This window comes from Daktulosphaira vitifoliae, unplaced genomic scaffold, assembly GCF_025091365.1.
Source record: "Daktulosphaira vitifoliae isolate Bord-2020 unplaced genomic scaffold, ASM2509136v1 Scaffold_2, whole genome shotgun sequence".
NCBI lineage: Eukaryota > Metazoa > Arthropoda > Insecta > Hemiptera > Phylloxeridae > Daktulosphaira > Daktulosphaira vitifoliae.
In genome coordinates this window covers 16,747,176-16,765,263 of record NW_026099573.1, presented here as the reverse complement: position 1 = coordinate 16,765,263, position 18,088 = coordinate 16,747,176, and the positions used below count along the sequence as shown (strand labels likewise).

Below are 18,088 nucleotides of genomic sequence, written 5' to 3'. Positions count from 1 at the left end.
TTTTAGCAAGTGTAGTTTTACATACTTTTGTTTGAAGCTTAAAAAAAAAAAAAAATGAAGGTTCAGATCCAATAAAATTGTTTTGAAAATAATCGCAAGATTTAATAAAAATGATCTCGAGAAGTGATCAACCTAGTTTTACGTAATCCAATTCCAATTATAAACCATTAAAAAGTGTTTTTTATTATTACTAAAAAATAAGTTTTAAGTTTTTACTTTATTACTGATGTAATTTTTGTATATGTTCATCAGCAGAAAAATGTCGAGGGCTAGACATGAAACGTTCACAGCAGAATATTGTTCTGGAGAAACAGTCACGCTGTATAGTCAACAGCACCATGCAAGAACTAATCTACAAGCGCATGCCAACATTAGCAATGTTCCTTTAAACCAAAGTAATGTTGTATAGCTTAACTGGTAGATTTATTAGTTTTTAAAACATTTATTTATTTATTTTAATCATCAGTTCCTTAAGAATTTGTCATGAGGGAATTTAGATTTAAGAAGACCTAGTGACAAATGTTTAACTATTTTACACCCTCTCTTACATTGGTTTTATATACCTTGAATTCTTCCCCATATACAACTCATTGTTAATTATGTTACTAAATTTATTTCTCAGTATTTTAAAACACCTTAACGACCCGCATGGATAGTTAATTTTTGAAATTGATTATATCTTATCATGTATAAAAAATGTCGTATTGTTATACTTTATCTTTTTTATTTGTTGCTTTTATAAACTATTCAATTATATATATATTTTTTTATCATTCAAAATAATAAAGATTTAAATGTTTATTTTGAAATTATTTTTCATTAATACATTTTTACTGTATACGTCATCAGTAAGCAAAATGATTATTTGAAAAAATTCAATTTTATAGGAAAGGCAAAATAAATGTATTAAGCTAAAGGTCGGTAGCATTTTGTAAGAGTATTTTGTAATTTAAAATTTAATTAGCTTTCCATCTTTATTACTAGGAATTTTCTGATAAAAAAATGAGATTTTCTAAAATTATTAGCTTTAATTACATGGTGGTTTATATATCAAGAAATACCTATAATTAAATATTTAAAAACCAAACCAGCACAATGGAGTTGAGGCGCAATGAGAATATGGCATAGTTGGGGTAAGTGTAGATGATATTTGATGATTTTATGATGATATAGATTTCATTGCAAAACTGTAAAAAGTTTTTTATTTTAAAAAGAAATTATTAAATTATTTAAAACAAAAAATAAAACCTAAACGACCCATTTCCTTAATTATATCTTGATCATAAGTTTTATATATTGTAAGTGTAATAGACGAAAAAAATTTTATTATCGTAATTAAAGTTAGTATAAAATTGATATTGAATAATTGTTTATTTTACAGAAAAATTAAAAAAAAATTATTAAGTTGTCGTAACTAGGATAATTCGTTTGACATTAGATACTAGATTTTTTTTAAAAAATAATTATATTAAGAAAATTCTTTTTGAAATTTTTAATTTTATATATTTTTTAATTATTTAATTATCAAGTTTTTTTTAATTCATCCCTAATAATGGTGTAAACATTATGGTTTTAATGGAAACGCATACATTTACTAGATAATAAATAAAAATGACTGTTTGATAACAGTTTTTGAAATAGAACTTCAGAAGTTATTGACATTTTAAATAATAAAGTCGAGGTAAAGCTCAACAGAATAATGTGTAATGATAAAAATATTGTAACCTACACCTCACTTCTACGCTATATTTTAAAGTAGCTTATAACTTTCGAAATAAATAGAAGTTATTAAATAGAAGTTATAAAAGATGAACCAAAATAATATTTTATAATTAGTGAATTAAGAAATATATGAAATTAAAAAATACTAGAAAATACTAGAATATAGATACTAGGTATCTAGAACTATTTTATGGTAAAAGTCGACTCCCGTTCTTTTAATATAAATTTCAACTAACATTAAAAGTTGCAAAAATTTTCCCTGAAATTATTTGTAACTAACACTTATTTTATTTTTATAATTTTTTTTTGTTATAGAGGATGTTAGTTGAAGTACAAACCCCCGCCTCTTACAGAAGTTTACTGTTTAAAAATATAGCAAAAATAATGGAAATAGAATATTATAACACGAAAACCTGTTATTTTTTACACTAAAATAAAATTTATTGTTTTACTTAGGTAAAACATAAAAGATAAGTTGTATTTTTTTAACATAAAGTAATTAATACAAGGATTAATTTAAAATATGTTTCATGTTCAAAGGATTTCTGGGTTATTTTCAAAAGTTACGATAGTGAAAAAAAGCCAGCACAGTGGGGACGTGACATAATTAGGATGAGTATATATGATATTTGACAGTGATTAAACTTACTATCATAAAAATTTCTTTGTTGTAAATCTATAGATAGTGATTAATTTAAAAAAATTGATGGATTATTCCAAAAGATACATGATATCCTATTTCCTTATTTATATTCCAATTAAAAGAGAATCATAATGAATAACAGATTTTTCAAAAAGTTATATCATTATAAAATTTTTTTTTTACAAAAATCGAATTTTTTTTAGTAATTTTGATATTTATTTTCACTATGATAACAAACTTAATTTTGAAATTTTTTTTTTCCATAATAAAGTATATTACATTAGATTTAATTTAAAATATATATAATAGTATCAGTATTTCCGGAACACTTTCAAAAGTTAAGTTGAATAAGTTGTCATTTAGAATCCCTCCCTGTGAGCAAGTAAAGGGTCAAATTTATAAAAAAAATACATCAAATGATAGGTAAAAACATTATGCATCTCTTAAAAAAAATTATATTGATTTGTTCATTTTTGAAAAAGTTATGATAGTTTTAAGAATAAAAAGTGAAAAAATGACGAAAATTAGCGATTTGAAGATCGGACTATTTCAGAAACATTGTCAAATTTAAGTTGAAAAAGTTATTTTTTTTTTAAGCAAAAATTGCGGTTTGTAATCTCACTTTTTAAGCAAGTTAAGAGTAAGATTTTATTAACTTAATATCGTATGAAAGAAAAATTCTTAAGGTATTAATAAAAAAAATTGTTTTAATTCATTCATTTTTAAAAAAGTTATGTCTTTATTAAGAAAAAAATATAGACATTTACCGATTTGAAAAATCATAATTTTTATTGTGATCTTTTGACGTATTATTAAAAATATCGATCCAGTAAGAGCTAAGGAAAAGTGTCGACAGACACCGAAAAAAAAAAAGAATTAAATAAAACATTATAGTAAAATTAATACCTTCTTAGTTTCGTATTGAAGCTAGTAAGTAAACAAATTTATTTACTTCATTCAAATAAGACACATATTATTTCTTCATTTATTATTTTTAGATATTTGTTTTCTAAATGTCTATGTCTAGTATTGATGAATTATTGGTTACCTATTCTTAACACTTCTATTGAGAGATAATTTTAGTAATGCAACACTCACCTCTGAATGCAGCCGATATGAGAATGCTAAGGTGTATGTGTGGAGTGACTAGAGACGATAGGAAATAGGAAATCGTGGATAAGATGAGAGAAAATAGACTTAGATGATTTGGTCATGTTATGAGGAGAGAGAAATTGGAAGCTCTAAGAATGTTATAGAAATGAATGTTGAATGTTGAAAGAAGAGGAAGAAGAAGACCGAAAAAGAAATGGAAGGATGTAATTGAATGTATATGAGGACAGCTGATGTGAGTGTAGATGATTTGGGGATCGTGTTCAGTGGAAGTTTAGGATAAGGGTGGTTGACCTCAAGTAGTTGGGATTAAGGCAAGGAAAAAAGAGGAAGAAGAATGAACTCAAATTGTTTCTTGCTAAACTTATCCAAAATTGATTTTGACTATAAAGTTTGAAATATTAGCTGGATATTATTATTAAATAATATATTAAGTATTTTAAGGTGATATGTGTTTAGGTGTTCAAAATACCATCAACGATAATGTTTTTGGTTAAATTTCCCAATCAATGATATATCCAGAAGAAAAATAATGAATTAAGCTTTATTGGCTCTATTATGCATAAATTTTAGTTAAATAACAAAAAAAAAAGTAATATGCATTAATATTTCCTATTAAAATATTTTGGATATAACATTGATTCCACTACTATCAAAAAATGTTTATGGCAATACAATTATTTACTAATCATATAATTAGTAGAAATTGGAGCTAATATTTATTTACAAATCATTAAAATAAACAAATCTTTTAATCGTAGCGTTTAATTACATTTCAGAAGGAGAACCAATTAAACTACCGGATAACTTAGAAAGTTTACCACGCGCTGAAAATTTTCCTATCCAAAGGCATCGTTGGAACACTAATGAAGTAAGCGTTGTATAACTTTAAAAATAATGGCATTGCAACCATGTAATTATAATTATATGATAAATAACAACGACTTATTATAAAAATTATTTATAGTTATTTATTAAGCAAATTATTCAGATGTCTGTTAATTATAAGAGTTATATTATCATAATTAAAGATTAATTATACTCATAATAATAATGATATTATACTGAGATATCTTTAATTTTTCCTATTATTTATAAGGAATGAAGAATAGTAAAAGAATATTATTTAATATTTGACATTATTGAAATAATATTTAAGAAAAAGGGAATAGCCAGTGCGTAAAGTTAGTATACATTTTATGATTAAGTTATAGCTCAAAAAAATATTGATTAATACGTTTAGACTGAACTATATTGATGACCTATAAAAAAATGTAGAAGCCACATTAATGTGGCTACTACAATTGTGGTGCTGAGTAATTATGACACATTGTTCCATATACAAAAGCGAATTAAAGTTGAAAGTTTTATTTCAAAATTCCTAAAAAAAATTTTAATTTTAATATGAAAATGAATGCAAACATTTTCCTAGTTTTTATATAAATTAAATACCCCAGTCATTCAATTGATAAAGGACACATGTTCATTATATTTTTAAATAATTTTTTTTTCTCATTAAATTAATTTAGAATAAATAAAAAAAAAAACAAAATGCATGGAAATACCTTATATTGCACACTGTATTTTAAATAAAAATATTAGAACCTTCTGTTTAATAAAAGATAATGTTTTTTTATTTTTACTGATAGAATTTATAGTAACTCAAAATGGATATAAAATTATTTGTAGGTGGTTTTGGTATGATGATGATTGAGTTACTATATATTTATTAAATGAAATTATATTATACAATTTTTTCTTGGAATATGAGTACGAGAGTTTTATGAGAAGATGTAAAATATAGAAAAAAAAGTATTGTAATTAAATATTACACTTCAAGTATCAATAAAGTACCAGTAGTTATGTGTTTATTGTAAGTCGTGCAATAAATACATTGAGTAATATAAGTACTATATGTAGGTTCTCTATCTTCGCAGGAGAGTCTTTATTTGTATTGACCACATAGGTAACCCACTCAAAGGTTGGACTAGGCTGGATAACTTTGTATAAACGTTATCGATTATATTTATTTAAACAATATTTTATTATTTCATTACTAGTAATTACTTCATTGTACTCATTATACAAGACTTTAAACTATATAATTCTTCTGTGAAATGTAAGTTTATCTTCGTAATATTGAAAATAAGGTAGAAATAAAATATACTACTTAAAATAACTGTTATGTCACAACTAAAGAGTTCTTTATAGTCATTACATTAGGTTTTTATCAATGCATTTTTATATTTTTTTCTCGTAATAGTCTAAAAGATTCACATGAATAATATATATTTAATTTTATGACTAATAGATAATGTTTTATAGACTACTAAATAATGAGTGGTGTGTGTATTATAACAAGTTATTAAAATACATTTTTTAATAATTTGTATAAAAAATTTAAGTTGGGTAAATTTGATACAAAGAGCTTTATTGAGCATGTTGGGAACAGTTTTTTAACGGCTTTATTTTGTGTTATACATTTCAGTCTCTATAAACGTAATCTTAAGGTTATTTATATTATAAAAAAAATATAGCCAAAGCTTTTGTTGATTTATATTGTATTAATATCATTTAACTAAAGCTAAAAAAAAGTAATTTTAATACAAAACTCTTATTTTTTAAGTACATATTTTATAAACTTGAAATTCATGAGTATAAAAAATATTTTTAAGGAATATCTTTATATCCTATTGTTATATATAGATAAAGAATGAGGACTTGAAAAATTTAACAGAAAAGATGAGCTTCTTTTCCCTTGTTGCCTCTTTTATGTTCCTACTCTTAGTCTTGTGTTGTATTGCTGGTAGAATATAAAACGTCTAAATTCATCGGATTTCATACTCTATTACACTTCTACTCTCCTCAAATCTATCTTTAACTCACCCCTTTATGGTTACTGACGTGCCTTCTACACAATTCAATTCAATTTTTTATCCATCAGGTTCGTTTTCCCCGCATTTTCCTAATGATTCCTTACTTGCTCGCCTATCACAACTGCTGAGTATAATAATATTGTGTATGGAATAAATTATAATAATCGAATATTTATAAGCTTATAAAAAATCGGTAATTGTGCATATTCTTATAATTATTTATAGTGTACAATACTATAAAAGATATGATATATATCTGTGATTACAATGTCTAGTGGTTTTTGATTACATTTCCGTAATATTATAAAAATATTTTAATCATAAATGTGATTTAAGTATAATTTTTTAGATTAGTTAAATTATTTGTAATACCATCAACCAAAGAGGCTAAATTTTATTTTTTATATACATTATTTAATAATATTTAATAATAATAGAGCATTCGCAAAATGCTATAACATAAATATATATAATCTTATTTGGTACACTAAATGCTTTGAATCCAACTAATAATTATTGTTAGCATTTTAGTGTTCAATTTAAAATTTTTTTCTAAGAGATGCTCTTAGTAATGGAGCAAGCAAAAACAAATTTTTTGTCATATTATTATAATATTACTAAAAAAAGGGGGTTTTAACTCAATATTAAATAAAACATTGAGTCAATTTTCGAAAATAGCTACATTTTCATTGTCAGGAGGAGTTAGTGCTCCTCAGATGCATACCTGGATTAAACTCTGTATCAATTATAATATAGTTATCTTCTCATTTTGTATTCAACATATATTTTTATAGTTCGATTTAATAATAATTTACTAAAAATAAGTATAGTATACAAATAAATATTTTATTCATAAAATGATTTGTCATCGTTTGAAATACAAACAGCGGTTTACGATCAGTATACATTGATATTAAGTATAAAAAGTTAATATTTAAAATGAATCAAAATTGCTGAAGGGATTGAAAACAATGATGTAGCACCTACATTGGGAAATAAATTGATTTCCTCTCTGCCATTTGAAACGAACCCGGAAATATCACCGTCTCTCAAAAACATTTGCAATAAAATAGTTTTATTTGCTCTCTATGCTTCATCATAACCCTTTTTCCTTTCAGACTCCGTGTCGCTTAGGTTCCTTTTTTATAAATATAAATAATCAATTTTTTTATTCGTTTCACTCAAAGTACTATGTTTCAAATATAATCAATTTTGATTTCGTGAACAGTCTAATTTTATATCAATTTACCCTTTTAACGTACATTATATAAATCAATCTTAATATATATAAAAATAAGAATGTAAAAAATGGCCATTGTACATTGTATATTATCAAATAGCTGTTAAAATATATAAGTGATTTTATTGGTGTTTTAAAATTATAGTTTGTATGATTAGGCCATTATTAATGAAATTTTAGTAAAAACAAAAATCAAAGCGTAACATCTAAACAAAAATTATATACAATAAGAAACGTAGAAAAGTTTAAATCTATTTATTTATTCAAAAGTAATATTACACTTGAAGTTCTAAGAGTGGCCCATCTCTGTAGTTTTTAAAAATAGTTAAATACCATAAGAATTAGTTTATTATGATGACTTTCATGAAAAAAATCAAATATTTCATGTCATCGAATGTGATCATATTTAGTTATTATTACAATATGTAAATTAACTTAAAGTTATAATTATTATCAAAAAAAAATATCAATAACTTATGTGGTTTATAATAAGCAATACAAATTAATACTCTCTTTTATTTGACGTACGCAGCAAAATAATCATTAAAAACAAAGTATTTTTTTAGTTCCAATAAAACACGAAACGATCGTCTTTTAAGGATTTATTCGCCGTAAATAAATGTATAAGTTTTAAAAGTAAAATTTAATAACGATGTTTACGACAATTTGATTAAATCACTATGAGTTATAAATAGAGTTTCAAATTTTATGTGTTAACTTAGTAATATTAGGTCACGAGGTTATGACCTTGGGTCGTTCACTGTTAGCACCATTAAAGATCCACGAGAAATAAAGGTAACGTAATACACCATGTTGTGTTAAGACACAAAGCGATCGCTCCTCCTCCGTTTTCTACTCACATACTCGTATATATTTTCCCGTTGGTCTCCGACCTAAATCAATACCAAATCCTGCGAGTTTATATCACAATAATTTTTAGTTATCCATTGTTTTTCTTTCTCAGTGCATTAACTTTAATATTGACATACATGTATTTTCTTTGTATCAATTATAAAACGTAAAATTATTTAGAAATTTCTGTTGCTTAAAAATAGTTAATGAAATTTTTTTTACAATTTAACAAAAAAATCTTACTGAAAAACTAAAAAAAAAAATAATTCGTTTAAATATATAAGAAATCATTAAAATTATTTATTTTACACAAAACTCCTAAAGGTATAAAATTGAATTATAATCTATTATTGATTTTTACAGCATATTTAAGAGTTTCAGAGTAGAAATTCGTACTTATTTTACTGTTTTTTAGTATATGAGTTAAGGGCTCTAGTAAACGAAAAGGTAATATCTAAACAATTTTTAGTTTGAATATGAACACAATCAAGTTAAAAATTATTTCTTTTTTTTCACAGGAACATGTTTTATTATTATTAATCTATAAGAATTTTTTAAAGTAAATTTCTAATTGAGTGAGATAAATAAAATATATTCTTCAAACACGTAAACGTCTCAATATTTGATATCGAAATGTTTTATCTTAAATTGCGCTTCATCAAGGTTGTGAACATTTAATTATTTTTAAAATTTTTCATTATAACTTAATAAAATACCTGTAAACAATACTTTTGTTACTTAAATGGCTATACGATAAAAATCAAATAAAAATAAATATAAATGTAAAAAGGATAATTATTAGTAACATGTTCACACGATTTGTAGACGGCAATGTTGCATTCGGTATAATATGTGTCATTACATGATACAACATCATACTGTATATAGTTTGCAAATGTTAATATAACTTTTTATCTACAATATAATAAATCATTTTTTAAAGGCTTTTACTTTTTATAAACTTGTTCAAACCTTCACGTTATTGTAAATTCCGACAGATATATTTTATTGATATATCGTGACGAGTAATTTATTTAAGGAAACTTTTTTATACATATTTTTCTTTAGTTAACTACAAACAACTAATTTTATGAACTAGATTTTCAATCTTATACATAATTAGTTCTTACGAAATTCGCGTTATTATGTTAAATCGACGTACAATCATAAAGTTCAAAAAATACAATATCTTTATAGTTTGCTCATTATTTTAATGATTTGTATTTATAATCTATTTTATATAATCAAAACTAAAGTTGGTTATAAAAAATATCATACATGACATGAATGTGTTTGTACTTTTATAATTTTAAATTCCATAAATACGGAATAGTCAGATAAGTGATTTCTATAGTAAAATATTAATTTCTGTACTCCACTATTTATTAATAGTATATTTATTCTAAATAATGTCATCATATAAAATTGTTTTACATTTTATATATATTCAAAAATTAAGGGGTATATTTTTCTAAAACTTTGTTATAAATAAAAAAATTATATCTATATAATTTTTTACTTCATTAAATTGTATTGATGTACAAAAAATATATTATATTGGTTATTTAATTAACTTGAATTGACTTATTCCCTTTAGTTTTTAACGTAATTCTTCAAAACTTCATTAGTCATTTTTTTTTATATAATAAAAGCCCAAAGAATTCCATAACCCTCAAACACCCACTATGGTTTCATGTTTGAACTTGAGAGTTGGATATATTTGATTATAATTTTTAGTATTATTAGGACAACAACTAGAAGGCGTTAAAGAGGGAAATGTTTTTTTATAATAAACGACACACAAGTCTTGGAAATATTTTCTGTGGCAATGATAGATGGGTTACGAATCTCATTTAAATATCTTAAACGAGCTCCAGACGTCTGCGAACTCTTTAATATCACTGTGTGTTCCGGATCCTAACGGCCATTATTATTATTATTTCACTAAGTCCGACGGCGACTTTTTGTTTTAATATTCGATAGACGTATAAATTTTTTTTATTTATTTTAACTGAACAATGTAATTATCGGCGTAATTTACTAAAAAAAATAACGAACACGCGATGTTTTGTATTCTAAAAACGTGGGCTTAATCGGTTTTGTTTGTCAGTTATCTTATGCTTAAATGTTATAAATGTTTACTTAGACAAATGTTACAAGTTCGTTTCATATGGTGTTGTTTATATTTATATGGTGTGAAAATTAAAAAATTAATACGAGGTTTTTTATTTATTAGTATTAAATGCAACAGTCTAGGTGCAATTTATTACCCAAGCTTGAAAATGTCCGATGCATATATAACCTTAAGGTCAGACTATGTAGGGTCAGAAAATCGTGGCTTAGTTACTTCGCTTGTTTTATCGGGTGTAAAAGGGTCTAATAGTAATCTTCTCTCTTGAGATGTTGAAACAAACCGCAAAAATACAAATACGACTTAAAATTAAAAATAAAGTGGTATATTAAAGAAAAAAATAACAATATACTTTTGAAGAAGGAATAGTATTTTTTTTCTAGAAACTATATTCATGTTAAAATATATATTATGAATTATTATAAAGTTAGTTATAATTAATTTTAATGTTGTTTGAAACATTTCTATATAATATTACTACACTTTTTTTGTTATTTTTGAGATTTATTGAAATTTACTTATGCGTTAATATAGGAAATTATTAGTTAGACGAAGTAATAAAACGTGTACAATATTTTTTCTTTTGGTACTAAAAAAAATCGTACTGAACTCTAAATTTAAATGTTATACAAATTCTATTATTCAATTACAAGTAGTAATTTACTGTTAACATTTCTGTACGTGGAGGTTTCAAACAAATTATACATTTAAAATTAGTGATATTGTATACCTATACATGTTTTGAAGGAAGGAAATGTAGAAATCTATCCGTCAACCAAACCCCGTTCATTTGACTGGAGGCTTACCGTTTTAAAAAATCTAATTAATTGAAAAAAAAACAGAAATATTGTATATTATACATAATATTTTTGAATACATTTACTTTGTAAAAATAACAGTGACGACCTAAAATTTAACTTTTTCGTTTTAAACAGAACTAGAGGAAGTGTAGTTGGCATTTACGTTTTCCTTTATAGTATACTCACTTAATCCTTTTGTACACTGACCATCGCAACTTTTTACATAGCTTGAAGCTTGTGTATTTTATTATGTCTACATGGAGCTTATACTATTTAGGTCTTTATATAATTTATAGGCATGCTTATGTTACTGTTGATAATTGCATTAAATATAAGAGAAAAGTAACGAGATTGGTAATTTATTTTAAATTTACAATTACGAATGCTATATCTCTGAAAAGTACTCATTAAAATAGAATTAAAAAAGGAATGTTTTATATTAAAAAAAGTAACCGTTTATATTAGATTTATAAAGATATTTTAAGATAAAATAAATTTTTTTTTTATTTTTATGTTAACTTGATATTTTATGAGTCATTTGCCTAATTAGTTTAAATAATTGGTGGCCCGCGCGTAAACTATGTATATTAAATGTATGGAACATAATTCAGGGAATAAGATTTAAAGTCTCTAGGGACTAATTTTCCAGAGTACTTAATATTTTGTCAACAATATACAACAGGGAATGAGCTATTGTTAAGTGGTTAATGTTTAGCAATAAAATAGAGCTCAAATTCATACATGACTAATGATTTTATATATTTTTAACTTAAGTAACACTATTAACATAGTAATCCTTCTTTTATATACAGCGCTGAATGTTGGGAAAAAGGTCATCAAACAATTTTTACTGTACTACTATTTAGGCAATTAAAAAATAATGTTCATGCACGACTAAAAAATTTAAACATTGATTTTATTTATGAAAATATCTTAATCTTGAATTATTTATAAAAGTACTGAAATATCAATACTTAGAAAAAAACACTTAATTTTAAATAAAACTTTTGTTTATAAAAAACACAAATTAAGTAATAACATATTGAATATTAAAATAATTTATTTAACCTGACACAGAAAACAAATTAATTCCCCATTATTAATAACAAAATGTAGCATGTAAAGTCTTATTGCTTTATATCTGGTTAAAAGTCGTCTGATAACCGTCTAAAAAACCCCTGCGAAACTTAAGGGTTTTTGACTATTTAATAGTAAAATGTATTTATTATTTTAAGCTATTTTATAAATTACGTGAGATATATATTAAGGATTATATTATACTTTTATTAGTTGCTTTATCATAATATAATAATTATCTAGAAGTGACTATATGTATCATAAAATGTTGGCTCATATTTATATGAGTGGTTTCAAATTAAAGGGGCTCATTGAGATCCTCTCGGAAGCTCGCCTAGTTTATCATTATAAAATGTATTAATTATTTTTTAATTAATATTATAATAAATTATCTTTTTGTGTACCAAATTGAATAAAAAATGTATTTTTTGTATTTAATAGTGAATAATTATAATTGAAAATTATTTTAGGAAATTGCAGCAATATTAATTAACTTTGAAAAACACAACGAATGGCAATCAAAAGAAGTAAAAATCAGGTATATTTTATCATTTTATTTAATCTTTTTTTCCAGAGACAAAAGATATAAATTTAAACAATAATTAATATAGTATTCAATACTTTAAATTATAATTTAATTTCTTAATAAATTAAATCTATGATGAGTATTGTCCAATATTATCAATAGTTTTATTACTCACAAAGTTGTTTTACATTAAAAAAAAAATATTCATAATTTTATGTAATAAAAATAAATGCGAATTATATAATATAAATAAATATGGGTAAACGTATGATACGGGAAGATGAAAGATTGGTGATCACCATGTTAATTAATAATTTTAATTAAATGAAATGTAAATAAAAATTAAAAAGTAATTGAGTGTTTTGAGTTATTGTATTAAACATATTATTAGTTAAAATACTCATTCTAAAAATTAATAACATTTTTTTAAATAGTGTAAAATTACATTAACTTTTATGCAAAAAGTAATCTTATTTTTGTAAAAAAAAATAGGCCTAAAAGTGGTTCGATGCTTTTATATAGCAGAAAAAAAGTTAGATATCGACGTGACGGATACTGCTGGAAAAAAAGAAAAGATGGAAAGACCACTCGAGAGGATCATATGAAATTAAAAGTTCAAGGAACTGAAGTAAGCTCATTTTCTAATCTTTTTTTAATTTTTAATTGTAATTGTAATTTAATCTTATTTTAATATAAATTAAATTATTTTATGTTATTATAAGTCATATTACACTAAACTAAAAATAATAGTTAATCTGTAACTAATAAATCTACCAAATATTAGTAAATGTATATTTTTAAAGATTTTATGTTTTATTTTCATATTATCATGTATACGTATTTGTGTAAATGTTTAAAAATGTCGCAACGACAGAATATACCCAAATCACATTAGCCAGAAGTCGAATCTTTAAACCCTGTAACGTCATATAATAAACATGAAACTCAGAAAAATAGCCTTGCTAAATAAAAAAGATGTCTTCTAGCTATCTTATAAATTGTCTGAAGAATACACAATCGCAATTGGTGTTCTTTGTTAAGAGGCCATGTTAATCATAATTTATTAAATATATAATGCAAAAACTCTTGATAAAAACATAAACATTTGTATTTAAATTATAAAGTACTTTAAAAATGTGTTGATAACTTTAAAAATAACAATCTCCAACTTTTTACTATTTTAAAAGAAGGCGTAAATTTGTTTAAAATACATTTAAAACTAGTAAAAGTCAATAAACTAAGACAGTAAGTTTAAATTAGTACACAGTGATTAATTTATCATGAAATAATTAATTAATAAAAAAACAAAAATAATATTGAGAATTTTTTTTGTTTTCTTTTGGGTACATGTTTTTCTTAATTTATTAATCAAGTATTTTTATGTTCATTACTAATATTTTATAACGCTATCAATTTTATTTTTCAAAAGGTATCATACATAATTGACTAGCTCATATAACAGATAATAATATAATTAAGAAATTAACTGTTAACAGTTAAAACTTTTGGATCAGTATTTTGGAAGTTATTGGTATTTTTATACCTAGACGCGAGAAATAATACGGATAGGAAATGACTAGTGATAATAATAACAACACCCGCGTTTCATCCCAAGCCATCTCTATAAAATGTTTTATTTTTATTTTTCGATTAACTGAGTGGTTTTTGATTAATGAATCACCACGTATAATTTACAACATTTTTTTCGATATTTTAGTTCTATATACATGTATTTATCCTACAGTTTAAATAATAAAGTCCTTTAATTCTTTTATTCAAATTCTTTTATACACCACTTATATATTTATATATGTAATTAATTTTAAATATGCAGTAGTATCTATACGATCGAATAATATAATTGTGGTCTGTTGATAACATTTTGTTATTCGTAATATATAAATAATTCATTAAATAGCACGTAAAAAAATAAATCTCGTTTGCGCTACTGAATATTATAAATTTTATAAATTATAATTTTCTTCGGAAAATAGTGTTTATGCGGAGTAATGATACTTAATAAGTTAACGACCTTTAAGATGTTATAAATTATCACACATTAAAAATTACATAATAAAGTATAACTCGTACATAAAAATGTATTTTATAGCCTGTTTTACATTTTACTTAAAACTTTTAAACTTAAATATCGCATTGCATTTTAAGGAAAACTAAATTTAAATGTAAATAACTAAAGGTCAAAGGAGAATAAGAAGAAGACATGTAATTATAACAATATTTTGATTTAATATTCTGATTTTAATCAGCAAAAAATAATTTAAAAACTTGACTTATTCAAAAATAGATTTAATATGTACTATTTAAAATCTTTTTTTACAGTATATATATTTTTTATAAATTATTAGTTTAATAACAAGAGTTGAAAATTACTACTTTTAAAGTATTGCTTTATCACTACATGTAAAAAAAAAAAGTTCACTTAAGTTATCTCTACTTTTTGAAAAAAATGATGTAACGCTATTTTATTTTCAATGTATTCCAATATTTTGAATAATTATTTTTTAGAAATATTAGAAATATATTTTGTTATAAGTGATAAAACCTCCCTAATCACTTCTACAACTAAAACCTCGGTAACAACATATTACTAATTTATAAGTCTATTAATAAAAATTTGTTTTAGATGATGGTGTGTTAGGCCTAATTAAAAAGTTTAAGCTCACTATATTTATGTATGTTTTTATAAGTTTTCCCAATTTTGAAGCATTATAATTAACAGAGCTGCACGTACATAATGTGGTTTTTGTATCTAAAACTATGTGATATTCTTTTAATAGTTACACAATTTGTAGTTTAATTATGTTATTTAGGTAAGTGAACGGACTTTAATTAGTTTAATCTTTTTCAGTTAATATACTAATTACGTTTTTTTTTCGTTTGCAATATAAATTGGCTGTTAAAATGAGTTTCTCCCAATCCGAGAAATCAGTAAACTTTAAACTTAGTTCAACTTTTCTAGTATACAATAGTAGCTTAATAAGATTATTCTAATTTTACGTTAGATGATTCCAAATTGCTATCTTATTCAAAAATTGTTGAAGATGTTCTAAGCGCTTTTCTTTAAGTTAGTTAACTAATGAGTAAACACCCGAAACGTTTACCGTCTTAATTTCTTTAAAAAGTAATTAACAGTATAATATAACAAGTTTAGATGTTCTTTGTGTCATGTGTTAAAGTTGAATTACCTGTAAAAATGTTTTATGGTATATAGATATTCAAATAAACAAAACCTAGCACGATGGAGTCGTGGCACAGTGGAATCCAGTATAGATGATATTTGACCGTGACTAAAATCACTATCATAAAAAACGCTTCTATGCAAATCTATAGATAAACTTTAATTTTAAGAAATTGGTTGATTATTCTTAAAACAAATCAACTACTATTTCTACCATTATTTCAATTTATTGATTTATGAATAAATATCTATTAAAGCAATTCAACGTAGTATGAAATTGATATTTAATAATTTAGTATTGTAATTTTTTCGGATAATTTATAAAATATTGTAAAGTAGTTATTACTTTTATGGCAAACGTTTATAAAAATTAAAGAACTTGACACAGAACTTTTTAGATAATAATTTGTTGTTAATTATGAATAAATGGCCTGCAAAAAATATTTATTAAAGTCAAAAATATACTTTTATTATTCAATTTTTCGTGCTAATTTCAAATCAGTAATTATATTTTTGCTATCACCAATCATTTTTGATATTATTACTAATTAGTTAAAAATTATAGGACATAACTATAAGGAAAATAGTTTTGAATATTTCAATTGTATCTTTTCTTTAAACAGCAAGAGTTACATAGAAATTATTGATATTTCTTTTGAAATAATTTATTACAATAAAAAAATAATTAAAAACACAATAAATTGTATTTAAATTATTGCAGATTTTGATTTTTATATTTTTAAAATAATCACTGCAAAATATAATTTTAAATCTATTTTTTGGTATTTTAAGGTTGATTTTTTGCATATTTACAATAAAAAAAAGTTGAATTTGTTACCATAACTTTTAGGTCTACTTCAAGATTGAAATTTAAAATTGTATGAGAAAAAAATGGTATTCTTAAGATTAATATAAAGTCAAGAAATTGTATAATTACTATTTACTGTAAATTTATCAGAAAAGCTCAATATATTTTTGCATTTTTATTGTAATATGGTGTTTAAAAAGATTCTACAATTGAAATATTCAGAACTTATTTAATTTTAATGATTTACTTTAACTAAAAAAACCAATCAAAATGCTGTTAAAAAAATCTACTCAATTAAGTGTATTATAAAATTTGATTATAATTGTAAACATTTTTGTTAAAATCAGGTGAAACTAAAAATCATTTTTTTTTTTAGATGAGTGATTTTTATAGCAACATGTAATCAAAAAATTTAGAATATTATAGACTGTTAGAAACACACACAAATAAAGTTAAAAAATTAATATAATACAAAGTACAATTATTTAATTTTGTAGTTGAAATCTATTATCATATCTAGCCTAATTCGACAATAAATACTTTTAAAAATATTAAAAATTTATGATTTTAATTGTCTATATGGAGGATGTGGGTTAAGTAACTTTTTAATTGATAAAATAGAAATTATTTCAATTTTTAAGGGTAATATATTTAACTAGATAATAGTTGGTTAAGTGAAAGCTGAGAAAATAAATGAGAGCCATAAAAAAAAATCACATAGTAAAAAAACTTGAAGTGTAAGAAATTTCTTCAAACGAGGGGAGACTATAGTAGTCATCACTGTAGTCTCATCTACAGTGATAAGGTCGTTGATATTTATTAAAGTTATTGAATTTAAATGAGATAAAAATCAAATGATTTAAAAATTTTTTTCTAACTCAAAAACTTTTGCAAGGTATTTTAAAATATAATAAAATACAAAATCGAAAATCTTAACACAATAATAGCATACAGTAGTCATTTTTATATCATGAAGACAAAAAAAGTCTGACTTTTTTTTTCGTAATAAAATATATTGCATTAGATTTAATTTAAGATATATATAAAAGTTTTAGTATTTTCGGAACACTTTTAAAATATAAGTTAAAAAGTAAATTTTATTGT

The 18,088-nt window shown here is 23.3% G+C and overlaps 1 protein-coding gene across 6 annotated transcripts in view; it reads left to right on the top strand.

Annotated features, from left to right (window-relative positions):
• LOC126898521 (calmodulin-binding transcription activator 1) overlaps positions 1-18,088 on the top strand; it is a 67,455-nt gene that overhangs the window by 12,222 nt on the left and 37,145 nt on the right. For 4 of the 6 annotated variants that reach the window (XM_050672628.1, XM_050672629.1, XM_050672624.1 and 1 more), the window contains 4 exons: positions 253-395; positions 4,255-4,346; positions 12,922-12,989; positions 13,470-13,605. In XM_050672628.1, coding sequence (XP_050528585.1) covers positions 260-395; positions 4,255-4,346; positions 12,922-12,989; positions 13,470-13,605 — 432 coding nt within the window. In that variant the 5' untranslated portion in view covers positions 253-259. The remainder of the gene's footprint in view (positions 1-252; positions 396-4,254; positions 4,347-12,921; positions 12,990-13,469; positions 13,606-18,088) is intronic. The other 2 variants (XM_050672627.1, XM_050672625.1) reach the window with 1 other exon arrangement.